Raw genomic sequence first — 19,538 nt, forward strand, 5'->3', positions numbered from 1 at the left:
AAGAGGCTCTATTGGCCCCCACTCCTTGCCACCCACAGGAACCAGGCATGCATCTTGCGAGTTCACCCTGCAGGGTAGGTCGTCACACCGTGTTATAAACATGGAAACCAAGGCTCCGAGGTATGTGGTTTGCCCAAGAACCCGTCACAGGGAGGCCGCTCCCACCTTCTCTCCCAGCTGACCTCTCCTGGGCCAGCGCTTAATGACTCAGGACGTTGCCTCTCCTTACACATTGCTTTGAGGGGAGAGGAAAAGAACCACGGACGAGAAACACATCCATTTTTAATAAATAGTTTATTTATCCAACAGTTTCAGCCCTGACAGTGAAGCCTGTTGCAGTTTCTTCTGGCTGGAGCCTGATTATGAGACTGTTGCGTTGCCACGGCGCCGGCGCTCGGATTCCAGCCCCGCCGATCACCCAGACATCAGAGGAAATGAGAGAGAGTATTGCTCAAATGAGAAAGACTGGCGCTTTATTAGGGAAACAAAAAACCAATAAGACCAGAGAGAGGTGCTTAATGCCTTTTGGAGGCAGCTGTTCCGTCTTCTCGGCTCGCCCCCTCTCCCGCCAGCCGCGGACGAGAACTTGTGGAGATGCTGCTCTGATGGAGAGGCTCTCGGCCCTTAACTAATAAGGTCCCCGCGGAGGTTTCCGGAGGTCGCTCCGCCTGGCGGGGAGGCGCTGGCGGGCGGGCAAAGGTCCGCGCAGCGGGATCGCTCCCGGCGGCCAGCATGGGGAGGAGGTGCGGCCGCACCCCGCGCACTGAAACCGCTGGCTGAAGTTCCCGCCAAAGTGCGCGGGATGGGGAGGCGTGGTCGCCGTAAACGAGACGATCTTCGCCCATAGAAGTGCGCGGATCCCCAGGTCCTGGAGCGCGATCGGGTGACGCGCCGCGGCTGCAGGCCTGGGCTGGGGAGGCCGCCTTCGGCGGGGCCGCCCAGATAGGGGCTGGCGGCGGCTCGACCCTCCTCTCTGCTCTGGGGGGGCGCGTCGTCGCCGACTCCAGGTTCCTCCGGGGCCACCCTAGCTGCTCATTCCTCCCGACCTGAGGCCCCGTGTGCCCAGGGCCGCGTGTCTAGACAGTTCTCCTACAATACTTGTTCTAATTTCTAGCACCTTACCCCTCCGGGATAAGAGGCCCAATCCAGCTACAGGACAGGCTTTCTCCCCTCACCCTTGAGCTCCCACATAACACCCTCCGAAGGCACATGACCGAGCTGCTCCCCAACCCCTGCTGCCACCCCGACCCACCTCCCACGGGCACGGGGCCCACCTCCCTGCCGCGTGCTCACCCAGCTGCACACTTGCTCTGCAGGGGCTCATGGCTGCTGAGCTTTTATCTTTTCATGAAAAACCCTTCTCCCCTTTCTGCCAACAAAATGGGGCAGAGAGGAGCGGACCAACGCAGAGGGCAGCTGCCCACCTGGCCTTCTCCCCTGGCCTTTCGAGGAAGCCCACGCTTTCCTTCTGAAAGCTCGTCTCTGAAGAGTCTCACAGAGACACCTTTGGAACCAGGGTCAGGAGGAGGGTGAAAGTCAAGGCAAGTGTGAACTCAGCACCAGCAGGATGGTGGCCCTCTCACGTCCCTGGAGGGGACTGGCCGGGGACAGGCTGATTGGGAACAGGCCCCTGCCCAGGGTTTATCGCTCTGAGTCAGAGAAGGAAGAGGGCTTAGTCCATCTCCACACCAGCATGTCTTCTCCGGCCACGCGGTGGGACTCTGTCTGGATCCGGGATTCGTTGGAGGCCAGGAACTCCACGGCCCGGTCCCAGACCCGCTTCATGCGTCTCCTGCAACGAGGGATGGGGGTGCAGGCTCAGCAGGCAAGCGGCGCCCTTGGCCGCTGTGCCCAGCGCTGCCAAGAGAGGCAAGCTGGTCTCTGGATGCCCTCTGTACAAAAGGGGGCACAAAGCTCCAAGAGCCCACACAGAATTTATCTGTGGGAAGAAGAGCAGTCAGGTACTAACTGGACCCCTGCAGAGGAGAGAAATTTCATGGGCCCCAGAGAAATGATTCCTCAACATTCTCTGCTCCAAAAGCGTTCAATTAAAGGGAGCTGAAAAGGGCTGGAGCGCTGCGCCCCCCACCCCAACCGGGTGTCCAAGTGGGAAGACTCTTGCTGGGACCCATTACTGCTACAGCCCGGCCAGGCGCCCCCCCCAACCCCCGCTTCCAGTGCAGGCTGCATTTTAATGCCTCGTGTGGGCTAATTAAAGAGTGGCCACAGGGCTGTTGAGTCCAGACTCCACAGCACTTCGGGATGGGGATGAACTAGGCATCCAACCGGGGAGGCCAAGACGCTGGAGCTGCTTTTGGAACCTGAGCCACCAGGTAGGGCCCCTCCGCAGACACCAGAGTTCCTGCTCTGCCGGATCCCCGGGGCATTGGACCCCTCGGACAGCCCCCTATTTCCTCGTTCCCCCTCCAAACTAGACAGGAAGATTCCAGGGCAGTGGGGGAGGGCTGCTTTGACACCTATGCTTTGGTGAGCCCCGGCCTCCTGTCTGACTGCAGACCACTCCCCAGCACCCCACACGTGCCGAGCGAATATGGGTATGTGCGGAAGCAGGGGGTTCAGCTGGGGGAGCGCAAATGGAGGGAAACTCCCGGGGTGGCCCGTGTGTCAGGAGGCAGAGTCGGGTGGTGGGGCTTTCTTCCCGGGGTGGTGAGGTCCTGCTGCCAACCAAACTCCACGGCTGTTCAGCAGCCCCCACTTGGCTGGTCTAGCCCTGCCACACAGGCCCTGGGGGCTGAGCCCCTCACACCGAGTCCCGGAGGTGGGGGTATTGGCACCATGTGGGGGCCACGGCCTCATCCCCAGCCCCCTTCCCAGGCTGCCCATTACCAGGTGATGTACAAGCCACCCCCGTGTGCCTCCCTGGACAAGCTCTTCTTATCTCCCCCAACCTCCCACAAGTGGGCCCTCATCCACAGGACTGTGCCCACACAGGGCCCACAGGAGCTGATGGGTCCTTACGAGTCGAGAGCTCGGCTATACTGACCGGGCGGCTGAGCCTCCTGGGTTCACGGACAGGGGTCCAGACCCTGCGGGGCAGCTGCCCGCCTGCAGTCTCGGCTGATGCACAGGAGCCGAGGTGTGGTGGCTCAAACCCCTGATAAGCTGCAGTGCCACTTCCTGCTCTTATTAAAATGACCATGAGTGCTGCCCTTTGATGAGGGCTCAAGTGCTCCGTGCTGCCTCGGTGAGGTGGGAGGCCACCTCTCTGACACCCTGCTCCCCTTTCCTTAAGACCTGCCACTACCTAGTGGCAACACATTTTCCTTATGCGTCTTGTCTTCTTTCTCCCCAGAACCAATGCTCCAGCAGGGCAGGGATTTTTGCTTCTTCCTCTCCCCGTCTCCCCATGACCCAGTAGAGTGTGGCATGCAGTAGGTGCTCAATAAACATTTGTTGAGAAAATGAATGAATGATGGCCTCTCTTCAACACAGCCCTCTGCAAGGCAGTGGGATTATCTCTGTATTACAGCTCAGACATGGCGTTACCCATGGTCACATGATGATGAATTCTGGCAGGTCCAGGAATTAGGGGGGAGTCTGGATCTACCAGTGGCCTCCCCTGAGAGCTGGAGGGCTGTGTGGCAGACTCATGCTGGGGACCAACAGCTAGCACAAGCCCCACACCGTGGCTGGTCTGCTCTAAGCTTCCTGCCTGCCACTGTCCAGGGGGTGGGGTGGGCATGAGCGTTATTCAGCATTTTCACATTTAAAAGGGGCCCTTAGATGCTCTACTCTTCCAGCTCCTCTTGGGTTGACAGAACGGGGTGACCTCGACCACAGAGCCTGGCACTGGGAACACAGAAGTGGCACCAGCCCTGGGTCTCTGAGCAGGTTCTTAACCTCCCTGTGCCTCAGTGTCCTCATCTGTACAGTGGTGTCCTCAATGTACTCCCTCCGAGGGCCATGCTGAGGGTGGAGTGAGCGAGCTGCACCTGTGCAGGGCTCAGAGCAGTGCCCAGCTCACAGCGAGCATCCAGCGAGGGTGAGTGCTTAGCACCATCCGAGAGAGGATGGCATCTGGCCGGAGACTGAGGCAAAGTCTGAGGTGACACCGCAGTGGGCCCTGCTGGCTGCCTCCTGGGACTCTGTCCCCCAAATCTACCCTACTCCTGGTTTTGTCAGGGATCTACCCAGCATCCGCAGCCCATTTGGAAGGTGGTCCTGGAGTCGTGCATGACAACGGCCTGCCACCCCCTCCCATGAGCGGTGCACCCTGGAAGCTGACCCCATTCCCTGCTGTGAAACCATGTTTCCAACTACGTGAGTGTGCCTTCGTGCATGGGAACTAGACCATGACACCTTAGGTAAGATGTGTTTCTGACTGTACACCATGGTTAAAAATGTTTGAAAAACAATCTCTTCCTCCTTGCCAGTGACTGATTCAAGAATAGACAAGTAACCAATTCTGGCCAGTGGAGCCTCAAAGAGGTGTGTCCCTGGTGGCTTCTGGGAATGTTTTCCCTTGCTCATGAGAGCAACAGGTAGCCCGTCTCCCCTCTGCTGGTTGTTGCAAGGCAGGTGTTGCTCCGGCTAGCTGCTGGCCACCATCTTGTGGTCACCAGGAACTCCAGCCAGCCAACAACATCTACAGAGGGCAGGACCATGAGAATCAGAGCAATGAAATCAGAGCCCTTACTGTTCTGTGCCTGGACTTCCATTCATGGAAACCCATCAGGTCCTTCCCTGCAAGGCCCCGCGGGGAGGGGAGGGGTCGGGTCCTAGGGCTTGCTCCCCAAAGCACCCCAAAGCGCCATCTCTACAGAGGAGCGGGACCATGCTTCTGTACCTCTTGTCTGCACTCTGCCTTAATAAGCTGATGGCAAGAGGTGTGGATGGTGCCCCACCTCCAGCGATCCTGGGGCTGAACTGCCCCCCTCCCCACATGACTGACTCGAGGCTCTGGGCCTCGTTCCGTGGCACTCAGTGGGGTCCGACCCGGGTCTCACCGGCTCTGTGGCGGGATCAGGGTGTCACGCACGTGTAGGATGCCCACGTATGGGTAGCGCTCCATGTCCTGCTCCCAGTCCACGTAGTGGTCCTGGACCACATCTGCAGGACAGAGGGCACTGTTTAGGGTGAGGACCCTCTGGCGGGAGCCAGCAGCCCTTTCACTGGGGGCCACGCACCTATAATCTTCTTCACCATCTCATACATGGCCTGCTCTTCCTCTTCCAACTTCCGCCACCGGTATTTCAGGAGGATCAGGAGGCCCCACAGAAAGGCCAAGCCTGGGAGGGAACAAAGCACTGTTAATCATGCACACCACCTTCCCCGGCCAGGCGCCCACTGGCTGTCTCACTAGGGCAGGTCACTGCACTGGAGGCTGAGAGGGTTCTGAGTACCTACTGTGTGTCAGACCCAGGGCTAGTAAGCAGGTAATGAAGGACTGGGAAATGCAGAGGGAGGACAGGCTATTAAGCGATCATCTTCCTCCCTCCGGCTGTCACCACAGAGGCCTCCCCAGCCGTCTGGATCTCGGCTCCTCCCAACCTCATTCTGGGCTTTCATCTCTTCCCTTGTGAACCAGAACATGGCGTTTCATACATATATACATGCCGGGCCCTTTGTATTCCAGATGCTGCTGCCGATAATGATGTCTGTGCCTGCCAGCGAGGGGAAGGGAGCCATGTGCACGCCCAGACGGCCTGTGATTTGTAACCCAGCTCTCTGCAGAGCTGGTGGTTTCTGTGTCGCGGCCTTTGGCCTTCAGAGACACCCCGAGGCCTCTGCTCAAAGGCAGCCCCTCATGTCGGGAGACTCTGCTTTGCCACTCGGCACCCTGGGCCCTGCCTGCTTTCACTGGGCGTCTGTAGCTCCTGAGGAGGTGCTTACATTGTTCAGGGAGTAAAATTAGGCCAAGCTCCTGCTGGGCCTCCCCCTCGGAGCGGCCTGCGGTCTGGGGTGCCGGAAAGGACAATGCCCACCTCCAGCCCAAGCCAGCACCCTCTCGGGGATGCTGATGGCCCCCGGCCCCAAATCCAGGATGTCTTCTAGTTATCTTCCTGCTCCAGCCACCCAGTCTCCAAAGGGAAAGATGACCCGGGGCAGAGGCTGACTGGTTCATCTCCTCAGTTTCGTGAGACAGACCTCAGGTTCACTAGACAGAAACGAACTCCGAGAGACCGCATCACCCATGCCCAGAAGTGTTGCTGAGCTGGGCTCCCCGGAGGCGCAGTGGGAGGGACAGGGTGACACGGTGGCGGGACTTACACCAGAAGAAGATGAGCACATTGGTGACAGCCGTGAGCAGGGCGCGGCTCAGGCGGCAGCCGACACCCATGCGGGGGCGGGTGGACTCCAGGCAGACCACCTTGTCCACCGTGGTCACCAGCTCAGATGGGTCTTCCCCTTTCAACCTGAAACAGGACACAGGGCTGTAGACACGTTCAACAGCTCTGAGGAGCGGCTGTATAAGCCTCACTATCAGCAGAAGGAGGAGGAAGGCGGGGCTTTGAGGTCTCCACTTGCTTATAAAATGGACTCGCTATCCTGGTTGCACTCTTTCCAGAAATTTCCCACGTTGGCTACTTAGAAAGAATAAAACTTTAAAGACGGCAGCAGGCTTGAACCCCTGCCGAAGTGACGCCTCCCTCTGTCGGGCGGAAGATTAAAGTGTAAATTGGATGCCCCCCGCCCAGCACAGAGAAACGGAAATGTTTACGGAATCACCGGCTTTGTGCAGCACGGCAAGAATGGAAACAGAATCTGGGAGGGGGTGCCTTTCCTCGGTGATGAGGAGGCACATAAGCTGTTTACGTGCAGAGACCGTGGGGTGCCACGAGACTCAGGAGCACGAACACCGCCAGGCTCCTGGAGGCCAGACCCCAGCCCCAGCGAGGAGGCATCAGGACGCGTGGGGACACTGCCGACACTCGACCTTCTCCCAGCGAGCCAACAAGCTCCTGCTCTGGATTGCACAGCCGAATGGCTGGTGCCCAAACTGTCCGGATTTCTCATGACCCACTTCTTTTTTTTTAAATTGAAGTATAGTTGATTTACAACGTTCTGTTAATTTCTGCTGTACAGCAAAGTCTCACGACCCACTTCTAACACTGGTCGTGGGAGCCAGGCTCAGCTCCCCACAGGCCACCCTCCTCAATGTGAAAAGGCAGTGTCATCATTCCTCTGCGTTAGCAGCTTCAGTGCATGCTGCCAAGGATAAAATCCGTGTTTTTTGCCTTTCCAACACACAGGAAAATCGCTCAGCCACTCAGGGAAGTTTCTTTTTTTTTTTTTTAAGCCAACGAATTTTAATCGTGCCATGCATCCAGTTATCAAGCTTTAGGCTGAGCTGCCCGAGGGGCTTCTGCTGGATGCACTGCTGATGGAATCAGTAATTTGGGTAGATTAGAGAGAAAGAGAACAAAACCCTAGAGTGTGCTTTAATATCAGCAGCTGTAACCTGAACAGAGACCCCGACAAACCCTGAAGGGTGGGAGGGGGCGATGAAGCGAGTGTCTCTCCAGCAGGGGACTCCGGTATCAGGCAGTGGCTGGTGCCCGCCCACCCCTGGGCCGAGCAGCCAGATAGGGCCTTTCAGGAGGGTGAAGGGCACGCTGTCTCTGCTAACCGTGCTCGCCAGAGACAGAAACAGGTGGAACTGCCCAGCTGGAATAAAACCCAGTCTTTCCTTTTGCAATTTCCATACTGAGTGAAACCAACATACAGAATCATTTCATCTACAAATGAAAACTAGCACCAAGGAAAGGAAGTGCAAAAAAATGCCATCTCCGGCAAACTGTGCGGGGCCCGTGAAGGAAAGGGGCCCAGACTGTTACCTGAAACAGGTTTAGCTGGACTGCTAGGCGATCCCCCTGACACCTGGATTTTTGTGTCTCATTTTGAAACTGCTCTGTACACTGCATTCCTAATGCTTCTCCTTCCGCTGCCCAGCTTCAGGCCTGGCCCAAGACGACTTGGCTGGGAGACCTGCCCTCTACCTCCCGGCCTGAGACACCTTGATGGGCGATGACAGGGCCTCAGGTGCTTCCGGACGCCCCGCCCACACTCACCAGATGCCCACGTCCTTGTTACTGCTCAGTATCCAGGTCAGTGCGGCTTCAAACTTGGCGGAGGAGCTGCTGGTCACATTCTGTGGGAGGGGGCGGGAGATTAGTCTTCCATCTGGGCGGAGCAGTTGGAGCGACATTATTCTGCTGCTAGATTAAGGAAGCCCTCTCCATGTCCTCCGCCTGCCCCAAGGCCCTGTTCTGCTAAATGCCCAGCAAACTGGCAGGAAGGAAGCCTGTAGCTGATGGTACCAGGGAAGAGGCTATAACCAGAGCAGGTGATGCGGAAGCACACACAGGAAAACGATGCAGGTCTGAGACAGCAGAAGCACGTGATTTTCTCAAGGACTGAAGCACCAGGCCAGATAGCTGGCAGCTCATCTGCAGTGAGATCAAAGAGTGTCGGGCTGGGGGCCCTGCGGCCAGTCCCGGCTGTGTGGCCTTGGGCAAGTCCCTCCCCTCTCTAGGCTCCAGGTTCCTCATCTGTGAAATGAAAATTGGACGAGGTGACCCCTTAGGTTTCTGCCAGTTCCGAAAATCTGTAATTCTGTCACCCTGAGGCCACAGTGAAAATCAAATGGACTCAGAGCAACCCCGACGGTAATCCTGAGGGGAGAGAATGACAGGTTAAATGTCTTAAGGCTGCTGAGAAGGGGGGAAAAAATGAGCCAAAGGAAGAGCAAGTCACAGGGCCACTTAAAAAAGGGGCAGCGGCAGCAGCCCACGCCGGCTGGTCAGGGAGCAGCAGGTCAGGAACGAGCTGCGGCAGGCCTGGCTCTGGCTCACAGCTCACCTTGGGCCCAGTCATCCCATCACTGCCTTAACTTAAGGTAACCTAACACTCAACTGAGTTAAAAAAAATTTTTTTTAGAAAAAGGGAAAGCAAACACAAAACAAAAAGGGAAAAAAAAAACGCAGGGCTTTAATCAATACAAAAGCACCAGGACCTTCCGGGAACGGACGCGCACTGCAGCCTACTTACTGCTATATATTCCTGGGCTTCCATTACAGGAATGCATTTGCTTTTTAGCTTCTCTGGATTTCCACATTCAAAATTACCTAGGAGGGAAAAAACACACATTCAAATACAAAGAAGAGGTGAAAAAAATTTACCCTGAAACCAACTAAAAACTGCAGCAAAAATCAAGCCATCAGCTCTGATGCGGGACATGTGGCCCGGCGGCTCCAGCTTCTGTGGGGCATCTTCACTCTGCAGCAAGATCAAAAGCCACTTAGCTTGGATCGATTCCAGATCATTAAAACCTGACCTGCAAAGCAGTGCAGCGATTTGCATTAAATGACTAAAAAGCTGCCCAATACCAAGGTCTGTTTGCAACTGATCCCTAAAAGGATCAGACAGACAGCTTCAGAAGGCACTGGGATGGCACTATAAATAAACGCAGCCTGGGAAAAAAGAAAGGCAGGGAGGCTTTTGCATTGCAGGGATTTTGACCCATGACACAGGCAGGTGACCTAGAATGCCAGGTTTTGAGGGGCCCTAGGGAGGGATGTCCAAAATGCTCCATAGAAGAAGGGGTGTCTATGTGCTGGGGCCCCGATATGGTGCTCCAAAGCTCTCTTCTGAGCACCCTGGGTGGCTGGCTCCCACCTAGGATGGAGCTGGGAGCCTCCCCCTTAGTCCTGCCCAGGCTCCCAGGCCCGGCCCAAGGCCCATCCCCTCTGAAAAGCCCCCAGCCCTAGGGGTCTCTTGTTTAGCCAAATCGGCTGGACTTGGGGCCCTGCCACAGCCCTTGGCTCTTGATCACCCACAGTGGCTCACCCACCAGGTGCTGCTTCACCACTAGATCCCTTGGAAGCAGGGACAGTGCAGGGCTGGGCCAGTACAAGATCCTTAACCCCCATACACAGCCTGACTGCCCTTGACCTGGCACAGCCTGGGGGCTGTGATGGCCAGTCTGTGTGTGTGCTGGGGAGGGAGTGGCTGAAGATAATATTTTAAAAATCTTGAGAATGAACTGAAGTCTGCCCCTCACCCCCTAACACAGCCAAATCCTCCTGTTTCAAAGTTGATCTCATCCTTCTGGGTCCCCTGAGAGTCAGTTGGCTTCTCTTGTGCTCCCGCCCCACCCAGATCACCCTGCCCTGCCTAGGCCTGCCAGGACCACTGCCAAGGTCTCCTGGTTTCCTCCTCTCCCCTTTCTCATCCATGTTTGGTCAACAAAGCTTTAAAATGATTCTGCTTAAATTGACACTGCTCCACTCAAACCGCTGCCCCATTTGCCTCCCTGGCACCTGGCTCTCCGTCCATCACCCCCTGCTCAAAAGCCTTCCCGGCCCTCACTGCCTTCAGAAGGGACTCCTGGAGGCCTGGTAACCATGGCCAGCCAGGGTGGGACTCAATTGGCCTTTCCAAACTCCATTCCCTCTGTTTCTCCTTCCTCGTAAAGCTGCTTCCATCTCTGACCCTATAATTTCCTGCCTCTCTGGCCCCACCTTTCCCCCACAAAGATGTAACTAATCCCACCTGGGCTTCAAGGCCTGGCACAGATGCCACCTCCCCTGTGACGCTTTCCTGACCACTCTAGCTAAAAGGCATTGTGCCTCCCAGAAGTTCTGGCCTCTTGGTTCTCATCCAATGGCATTTTATACCACTCAGTGGTCAGGGGGGTAGGTGGCCTATTTCTTCTATTAGACCACAGGCAGCCTGTAGGCAGGATTCTGGGCTGAGTCACCTTGTATCCCACAAAGGCCAGCCAGTGCCCTGTCCATAGCTGACCTCCAGCAGGAGGTGGAGGGAGGGAGTATGGCTGAATACAGAGCCTGCACGCCCCTGCGGCCTGTCTCATTGAGATGCGTACTCTCAGGGCTGCCCCTGCCTGGCTTGTGGGAAGACGGTGGGTACTAGGCCCCTTGATGGCATGAGCCAGGACCACACAAGGAGGGTGGGATAGAGGAGAACTGTCTACTAGGATCCACAGTTTAAGAGCAGAGCTTCTCGACTTTATATCCTGGGGGTCTTAGTAAAATTCAGACTTTGATTCAATAGGTTTGAGATGGGACTAAGATTCTGCATTTTCCAGTAAGCTCCCAGGTGACACTGATGTTGCTGGACCTTGGACCACAATTGAGTCACAAAGGTTTCAAACACCCCCTCAGGCCAGAATTTATATGCCAAGCACCTGGGCCACAGATGACTGTGATGCTGTGAGCCCCAACTCCTACCTCTCCTCCGAGGAGCTCACAGAGGCCTTCCTGACCACCCCAGTCTCCCAGCAGTCAGGAGGGAGGAGGTGGCAGAGTTGAGGCCCACAAGACTGGCCCTGAGGACTGAGGGCCCAGTACAGGTCCACCCAACCTTGACTTCCCGGCGACAGCCTTAGACAAGGGTTGGCCCTACAGGTGAGAGGCGCCCCTTGAGCCTCCCACAGACTGACGTCTGGTTCTCGCGTCGAGTACACTTAACACAGGCACAAGCCCTGAGCCGTCACCCACGTCATCAGTGATTTGGAGAGCCTCCTGGATGCCAGGTGTCGGGCAGGACACAGTATAATGCAGGTGCAATCTCTGGCCTCAAGGAACATGTTTACCAAAGAAAACAGTGGGGGAGCCTTTTGGATGGAGGAGATTTCAGGGGGGCATCTAGAGAACAGCACTTGGCTTTCATTTGGTTAAGAAAAGACAGACCCAAGATCATTCAGTCAGATGGGGAGACTGAGGCCCTGAGATGTCAGGGACTTGTCCGGTGTCCCACAGCCAGATGGGGACATGGGACACTAGGGCCCAGGAGGGCGGGCTGGGCCTGAAGGTGCTTGGCCCACCGCTCAGACCGCTCCACCTGCAGAGGCCTCTGCACCGAGCTGGGCCAACCACCTGGTACAGGGAGGCCCTCCAGGTTCGGGGACCCAAACTCTGAGAAGACCTGAGGCCTGGGCCCTTCCAGTGCAACACTGACCCCCAGAACATTAGGTGGGGGGCATCCCAGAGAAGGAGGCACATCTGCTGAAAGGCCTATGCACGTGCCAGGACCCCTGGGATCCTTCAGGAACCTATGCGTTTTGCCCAGATGCAAGGCTTAAACAAGATGCATCTGTGGGGAGGCAGGGAAGGGGAGACTGGGCTTCTGAGCGTGTCTTCTGGGAGATGACGCGGCATCTCAGCCCACAACCCGCTCATGAGGAGTCGTGGGCCTCGGGAGACCTACTCACCGGCTTGGATGGCCAGGAAGTTGTACAGCTCGTGCAGCACCTCCAGCAAGGCCGCCTTCTGCTTGGCCTGACAGAACTGGAAGGGCATGGGACAAGAGGTCAGCAAGGAGGGGTGGGTGAGGGGGGCCTATCTGTCTGATTTTACCTCTTCAGCTACACCGTCAAGGACTCAACAGCAAGGTACACCTCATACTTTAAAACAACGACAACAAATTCTGCAAAGGGGTGGGCCCAGGAATAGGGCCGATAAATACTGGGTTAACTGACTGAAAAGAACACCGTAAAAGCAGAGGCAGATGGACAGCAGACACAGTAACTAAGGGTCCACCATCCTGGAGGCTCCTGGGCCTCTGCCCCGTGGTCCCCATTGGAATAAAGGCCATTGGTGGGGCAGTGGAGCAGAGGCGGTGTGGTTGTGGGGAAATGCAGGAGCCCAGTCTCCTCGGAGGGAAGAGCAAACGCTGCACAATGCAGTCTGGTCTCCCACGTGGGCCATTCCTGTCCGTTTTTGGAGAGCCAAGTGTCTACAGTCTGCCTGTGGATTGTCTACTTTGTGGATTATCTGATGCAAATGTTTAATCTTAGACTGCGTTTCCCTGGAAATGGAAAATTTCGAGGAATCTTGCAACTGTAGGGAGAAAATAAATGTCACCTGTCTGAGAAAATCAGAATATCTGCACATTCACTCCTTCAGCACCTGTAACAGTGGGGACACCGTTTTGCTAGACTTACTGGATTTGGGACATTTAAAAAAGACCGCTCTTCCTTGAGAGTGGACGACAGGCCAGGTGCCATGCTGAGTGGTCTATATGTGAGGGAGCACTGCATCCTCGCTGCTCTCCTCACTGTACCCCAATTTCTCAGGCGAGGGGTCCAAGGTTTAGAGACCTTAAGTGGGCCACCAAGAACCCACAGTTCATAGTAGATGGTGGAGCCACTTGAGTGTGGCCAGTCGACTCCAAGCCCCCACCCCTCGAACTCCAGGCCTCTTGAGGGTTGTCACTGGGCAGAGTCCTGCACTGGAAGTCGAAGGTCTGGGTTCTGGACCTGGCTCTGCAGCTACAGAAGGAACCAAGGTCGTTTTCCTTCTCGGGGCTCATTTGTTGCCCTGATCTAATTTGGTTTCTAACAGTCTCAGAGGCCAAGATTTGTCCCTTCACATGGCCTGAAGACCCTAATGCCTTTACAAGGTATGAAATGATGCGACCAAGATTTACGCACATGACTATAAATGTCCAGAAACAACTGACATGCCTCCTAGTAGAGTTAGAAACCCCAACTACTTTTTAAATGCTATTTAACAATATGGGAAAAGTTGATAATTAAGTGTCAAATGTAACTAAATATACAGAGATCCCAATTCTACAGACACACATACACAGAGAGATAAGGTGAGAAGGAAATGCTCCCAAAACGTTAATGGTGATTATCTCTAGGTCTCAGAAGCACGAGCGATTTCTGTCAATATTTTTCAAATTTTCTAAATATCTATTATTGTCGCAACCAGGAAAAAAAAAAAAAGCAGTAGCAATTAATACTGTTCCAAACTCACAGACATTTAGGCAAAGCAGGGCTGATATCACCTAAAGGACAGAAGGTACCAGACAACTGAGACAGCCTGATTAAGACAACACACCCACTCCCAGCCCATCCCCAGGGTTTCAGCAGGACAAAGGCAGAAAGAAAAAGAGTCACAGTCAGCTGAGAAGGGAAAGAATGCGTGTATCTGAAACCCAAATGCCCCTCTGGGTTCTGGGTGAGCTTGAGCCACACAAGGAATGAGACTCAGCAAGAAACTCACCCAAGCTGAGAAGCACCTCCCAACACGCCTGTTCCTGTGTCCACCCACCATGAAGGCCAAGGGTACCCCAGCTCAACCGAGCCCAACATTGCAACTGAAGGGAGCCTGTGATGTCGTGGCACAGGCCCTGCCTGTCTGTGCTCACTGAGCAAGTCTTTAGTGAGGACCTGGATGGTGCCCGACTGGCTCACTCAGGTGGGGCCGGGTGCGTCCAGCGCAGAGGAGCACCCGGGAGCATATCTGTCATTCGTCTTGGGCCTGATACACTCAGAGGTGTGAAGGACCAAGAGACAGAAACCAGGGAACCCGTTTCTAAATAAAAGACAAATGAAACTAACATCACCAGAGAAGTCTTACAGAAAAAGTATTTTTGGTCCCTGTTTTTGTTTTCACTCTTCAAAATTCTAGTTTCCCCTTCTGGCCATGTTTCTGGGCCACTTCCTTCAATCATCAACTGCAGTTTTTATGATAGAAGGCAGATTATAATTATTATGAGTCTGTTTTTACAAAACAATAGAGAAGCACAGACATCTGGTGGATGAAAGCAATAAATACGTGTACTAAAAACACTCCCCAAATATGACACAGCAGAAGCCAAAGGGAAATAAAACCGGTTGTCTGCGTCAGGATGCCCCTTCGTTAACACAGGAAAGAGTCAACGCAGGGGCCTGGAAATGACCGTGGGTGGTTCCCAGCCCCCAGGCTGCCAGAGATGTGCACTCAGGGCTCAGGAGGCCAGGCCGTTGCACACTTAATAATTAGACTACTAAATCATGCCCTCTGGCAGCACAAGGCTCCTCCTGGCAGGATTTATGACCTGAAAATGTACTGCCTCGTATCTTCCCCAGATTACCACCTGTACCGGAGCACCCCAGCTCCTCGGTAATGCTGTTTTCATGACTCGTAAATGGATGGGGCTGCTCACCTTCCCCAAATATTATTTGTAGGGAACATTAAAGCTTCATAAAACAAATCTATAGACTAAGAGGGCTAACTCCACTTCAGATGTGTTTAAAACAACTCCCCGATGACGTTTCAAATCAGAACAGCATTTTCAGAGCCACAGACGTACAACTGGAGAACGTGGAATTGAGAACCTGGCCTCCTGACGCTTAAAAAGCCGCCAGCCCTTCCTCCTGAAGCAAGGGGAGCGTGAGAGGTCCCTTGACCAGAACCTACTGCATCCCCCCAGATCGACTTAGGCAGAAGACCAAAGTCCTTAATGCTGCGATTGATGGGAGAGTTCCCATAACAAGCCGGGGGTTGGATCTTGGAAGGTCAATCCTCTCTGTTTCAAGTACTCCTTCACTGCGACAATTGAGTCTGACACATACATCACAAAACACAATATGATTCTGGTACATTACAGGAAGCACTCCTGAAAGCGATCCTATTATGATGTTTTTCTGGGCAAGTTTACCTCCTGATGGAGGCCGACATCCTTGGGAGGAAGAGCAAAAGCTAGAGAAACTCAAACTCACCTCATCTGTTTTTGTCTCACAGTCCACTGGCAATAATTTCACTGAGACCAAGAAAAGAAACAGAGGAAATTAAAAGTGCGGGTTGTGGGAAAGGGTACAAAAAGGGATCACTCTCAAAATTCAGGGTAAGTAAAACATTACCAACATAAGGGGGGGGGATATAGAAAGATGTCATCGAAATGAGGCATTTAAAAAATGCGGACAGTAAAAAACGTAAGGGGTTCTCGGTCTTGGATTAGGGATTAGTACAGCTGTGTTCTAATCCCAGGGGAAAATGATTAGCCACAGGATAGTAGGCAACTATTCACTTAACCACTCTGAACCTGTTTCTTCATAACATGGGATCACTAAAGCCTTCCTTGCTTAACTCAGACTTAGTCTCAAACAAGACAACACGTATGATGGTTTTATAAATTGTACACGTTATGTTAAACAGGGATTGACACTATCATGGGAGGGGAATTCCAGGTAAATCCCAGTATTTATCCAGGAGCTACTGTCTTAAAGCATCTCAGCAGTGAATACGACAGTATACCGTTTTTTGACGTCACCAATGTAAATAGTTATAGTTAGTACCAGTACAGTACCATGACACTCCTGGGACTGCTTAATTTCTCTAGCAGGTGGATTAAACTTCTCTCATAGACAAGAAATTATTTGGGTGTGTGCACGAGCCTGGGATCCCCGTGCCCACAGACGTGTTCATACACCCAAATATCCATGTGCTGCAACAGCTAAGACATAATTTCGCCTTTCCCTGCATTTTGGCTGTTCCTGCTAGGCGTGGAAAGATGTGGCCTGGGCTAGAGGCTGGGAACAGTATTAATCACAATCATTCTTTGCAAAGAATATTAAAAGTCAGTGAGCTAGAGTCATTTTATACTTAAATTTATAAAGAAATGGTCTCTGTGCTGTTTCCTATTAGCCTAGAGCCCAGAATTATGGAAGAAGCAAATTTTCCTTTTAGGAAACACAAACCCTTAACTATTCGTTAACATACTGTATCCTGCAGACTTCTTGTTGGCATGTCTTATCACGGAACTATCTGTGGACAGAAGCATGGCTGGGAACATCCTTGAGTCACGGGACCCTCTCTTTTAACACACCCCAAGAAGGTGCTGCAGTGATAAATGCCATCATTTACATCAGTTTAAACTCTTTAAAAGGCTCTTCCACACCTGTCTCAGAGGCAGGGCTAGTATAATCTTTTGACAAATGAGGGTCCTGTGGTCCAAAGAAGTGGAGTATGTGGCTTTTCTGGTGCTGCACCAAAACCAAACCAGAGCCTATCTGTGAGCAGTGACACCTGGGGTGCCTTCAAACGGGCACTAATGTGTGAAAGAGCAAGAAATCAAAAGGGAAGAAAGAACTCAAAAGCAAGGGGGGTGGACCTTTGCAGGGGTGTGTTAAGAGAGATTTCTTTGGAGAGGGAGAATAAAAGTGACCACAGAAAGACTGCTTCCAGCACGTGGTTGAAAGGGAGCTTAGTAGGGAGGGCTAGGGCAGAAAATGAGAATAGGAGGAAGTGAAGACAGAAATTATTGCAGATGCAGGAATCCCAGCCCTCTCCTCCCATAACTGGAGGAAGGAAAGTCAAAGTCTGGAGGGAAGAAGACGGCCATAGACATCTGACAAGCCCCGGAACTGTTCAGCCTGGTGCTGAGAGGACCGGGGTGGGGATGGGGGTGGGGGGATTATCCTGGTGGACACACGCGCGCTCAAGGCCCTCCCCTGCGCCGGCCCGGGACGTACTGTTGTCCTCCGCCTCCTGCGGCGCCGAGGGCTTGCCCATCTTCACCCAGAGGATGCCCAGGAAGACGAGCAGCAGCCCCAGGCTGGCCCAGAGCAGGAGCCGGGAGAGGTAGCGCTCCAGCCGCCGCCCCACCTCGGGCCGGGCCCGCGCCGCGCCCGCATGGCCCGCTCTCGTCGCCCGCAGGCCCGGGCGCGGGTCGGGACCGAGGAGGGCGGAGGACGGCCGCACCGGGGCCGGAGACGAGGCCCACCACCGACGGACTCCGTGTCCGGGGCCCGGCGCGGCCCTGTCGAGTGGCCGGCAGTCCTCGTCCTCCTCGGAGCTGCCCCGGACCGAGGCGCGGCGTCTGAGCGGCGCGGGGCGGGACGGGTAGGTGAGGCCGCGGCTCTTTGACCAGGAAGCGGCGGAGGCCCCGATGTCGCCGTAGGCCCCAGTGGTCGCGTAGGCCGGGCCCGAGGCCAGCGGGGAGAGCCAGGGCTCCGACCGCAGGGAGGACGCAGCGGGCCGGGCGCGAAGCGGAGCCTCCTCGCGCAGCCGGGCCTCCTCGCGCAGCCGCTCCTCGCCCCTTGCCCGGGCCTCCTCGCGCAGCCGCTCCTCGCCCCTTGCCCGGGCCTCCTCCCGCAGCCGCTCCTCGCCCCTTGCCCGGGCCTCCTCCCGCAGCCGCTCCTCGCCGCGCAGCCGGACCTCGCCCCGCAGGCGGCGCAGCTTGTTGCGGTAGACGTTCCGGGTGGTGTCGGTGATGGGTCCTGGCTGGAAGCCCAGGGCCTGCAGCTCCCGCCGCAGCTCCAGGTCCGAGAGGCCGGCCATGGCCAGGACGCCACCCCCCGCCTGCCCCCGGCGCACACCGCACCCGGAACTGTTCCCGCCGGCGGCCGCGGCGGAGCAGGCGGGGCCCGCGCCATGTTGAGAAGGTCGTTCTTAACCGCCATGTTGAGAAGGTCTGCACCGCCCAATGGGCGGGCCATGATGAGGAGGTCAGAATCAACCTCCAAGGCTGCCATGTTGGGGAGGTCTGAGGGTTATTGGCGTTTTGTTTTTGTTTTCCTTTTTTCTTTCCCACCTTGCTCAGTCCTTCTCGTCTGTAAGAGCAAGTGGTGTCTACCTCTGAATCCTCCTCCCCTTGCACAGTCCCTGGCACGTGGTAGGCACTCGATAAAGTCATGTTGATTTGATGGATGAATTACTTAATGGTAAGAAAATATTGCCTGCCATATCAGTAAACTAGGGATCTAGCCACCACGTTACAGTCACCCCAGTGATGAGCCCTGAGGGAACTCAAGAAGGGAACAAGGGATGCCCGCCATCTAGCAGCCACTCCCCACAGTGCAGCTTGAGGAAACTGGATGAGAAAACACAGGATACTGGCCCCAGATAGCTGAGGTGCATGTGAAAGAATGGTTTAAGTGAGCCCAGACTCTTGCATCTTCCCATACATAGAAAAGTGCTAAATTCCTTAACTTGAGTTATCTGGTTTTCTTTTATTGACAGCTATCTTTTGTTCCAACTACCTGGTGTTACTGCAAAAACTCCTATATATCCTGACTGCCCCTCTTCCCCGTCGGAAACGTTTTCTCAGTGTTATTTGAGAGGCTCTCTCCCGGGCTTGAAGTCCTAAGAATGTCTGCTGAATAAAACATAACTCTCAACTTTTAAGTTGTGCGTTTTAGTCGACAATGGTGAAAGACAAGCACTGCCAAGAGTGGGGAGATGGAATCCTTTGCCTCTCTCTGCGCTTGGGGACCAATGCGTTCAGGGAAGGGCTTTGTTTGGGTTGTGGCGTAGACCCCAGGCATGCTCTGGGACCTGGTCTGAACTAAGGTCATGGTCGGCAGGCCTCTGTGTTTTCCTGGCTGTTCACTCACTGACATTGAGCCCCAAGGGGCTGCAGGGCCTGCCCTTGGCCAGATGCTGGCAGGAAAGGATCTCCCGCCAGAGGAGGACACTGCATCCCATCGTGGGGGCAGAAGAGGCAAATGCCCTTGGGCTCTTAGGGGCAGTTTGAGCCTGTGCGAGGAGGCCGTGTGGCCGGATGGTGGGATTTTCATAGGGAGAGATAGGTAGGAGAAGACCCCAAGACGTAGTCTTGTGTCACCTGTGGATTTAGGTAGGGTTGTTTTTTTTTTTGCAGTACGCGGGCCTCTCACTGTTGTGGCCTCTCCCATTGCGGAGCACAGGCTCTGGACGCGTAGGCTCAGCGGCCATGGCTCACGGGCCTAGCCGCTCCACGGCATGTGGGATCTTCCCGGACCGGGGCACGAACCTGTGTCCCCTGCATCGGCAGGCGGACTCTCAACCACTGCGCCACCA

At 54.9% G+C, this 19,538-nt stretch overlaps 1 protein-coding gene across 1 annotated transcript; it reads right to left on the minus strand.

The window, feature by feature from the left end:
- Window positions 1–447: 447 nt before the first annotated feature.
- On the minus strand, window positions 448–18,861 carry LEMD2 (LEM domain nuclear envelope protein 2). The gene is made up of 9 exons (XM_081246599.1): window positions 17,231–18,861; window positions 15,479–15,519; window positions 12,197–12,272; window positions 9,013–9,089; window positions 8,034–8,113; window positions 6,232–6,377; window positions 5,148–5,249; window positions 4,968–5,070; window positions 448–1,792 (listed from the first exon to the last, which is right to left on the minus strand). The coding sequence occupies exons 1-9, from the start codon at window positions 18,036–18,038 to the stop codon at window positions 1,642–1,644; spliced, it is 1,584 nt and encodes a 527-aa protein (XP_081102725.1). The 5' UTR covers window positions 18,039–18,861; the 3' UTR covers window positions 448–1,641.
- Between the last annotated feature and the right edge of the window lie 677 nt (window positions 18,862–19,538).

The sequence above is a fragment of the Mesoplodon bidens genome, assembly GCF_964165515.1.
Source record: "Mesoplodon bidens genome assembly, chromosome: 10".
In the NCBI taxonomy this organism is placed as follows: Eukaryota; Metazoa; Chordata; class Mammalia; order Artiodactyla; family Ziphiidae; genus Mesoplodon; species Mesoplodon bidens.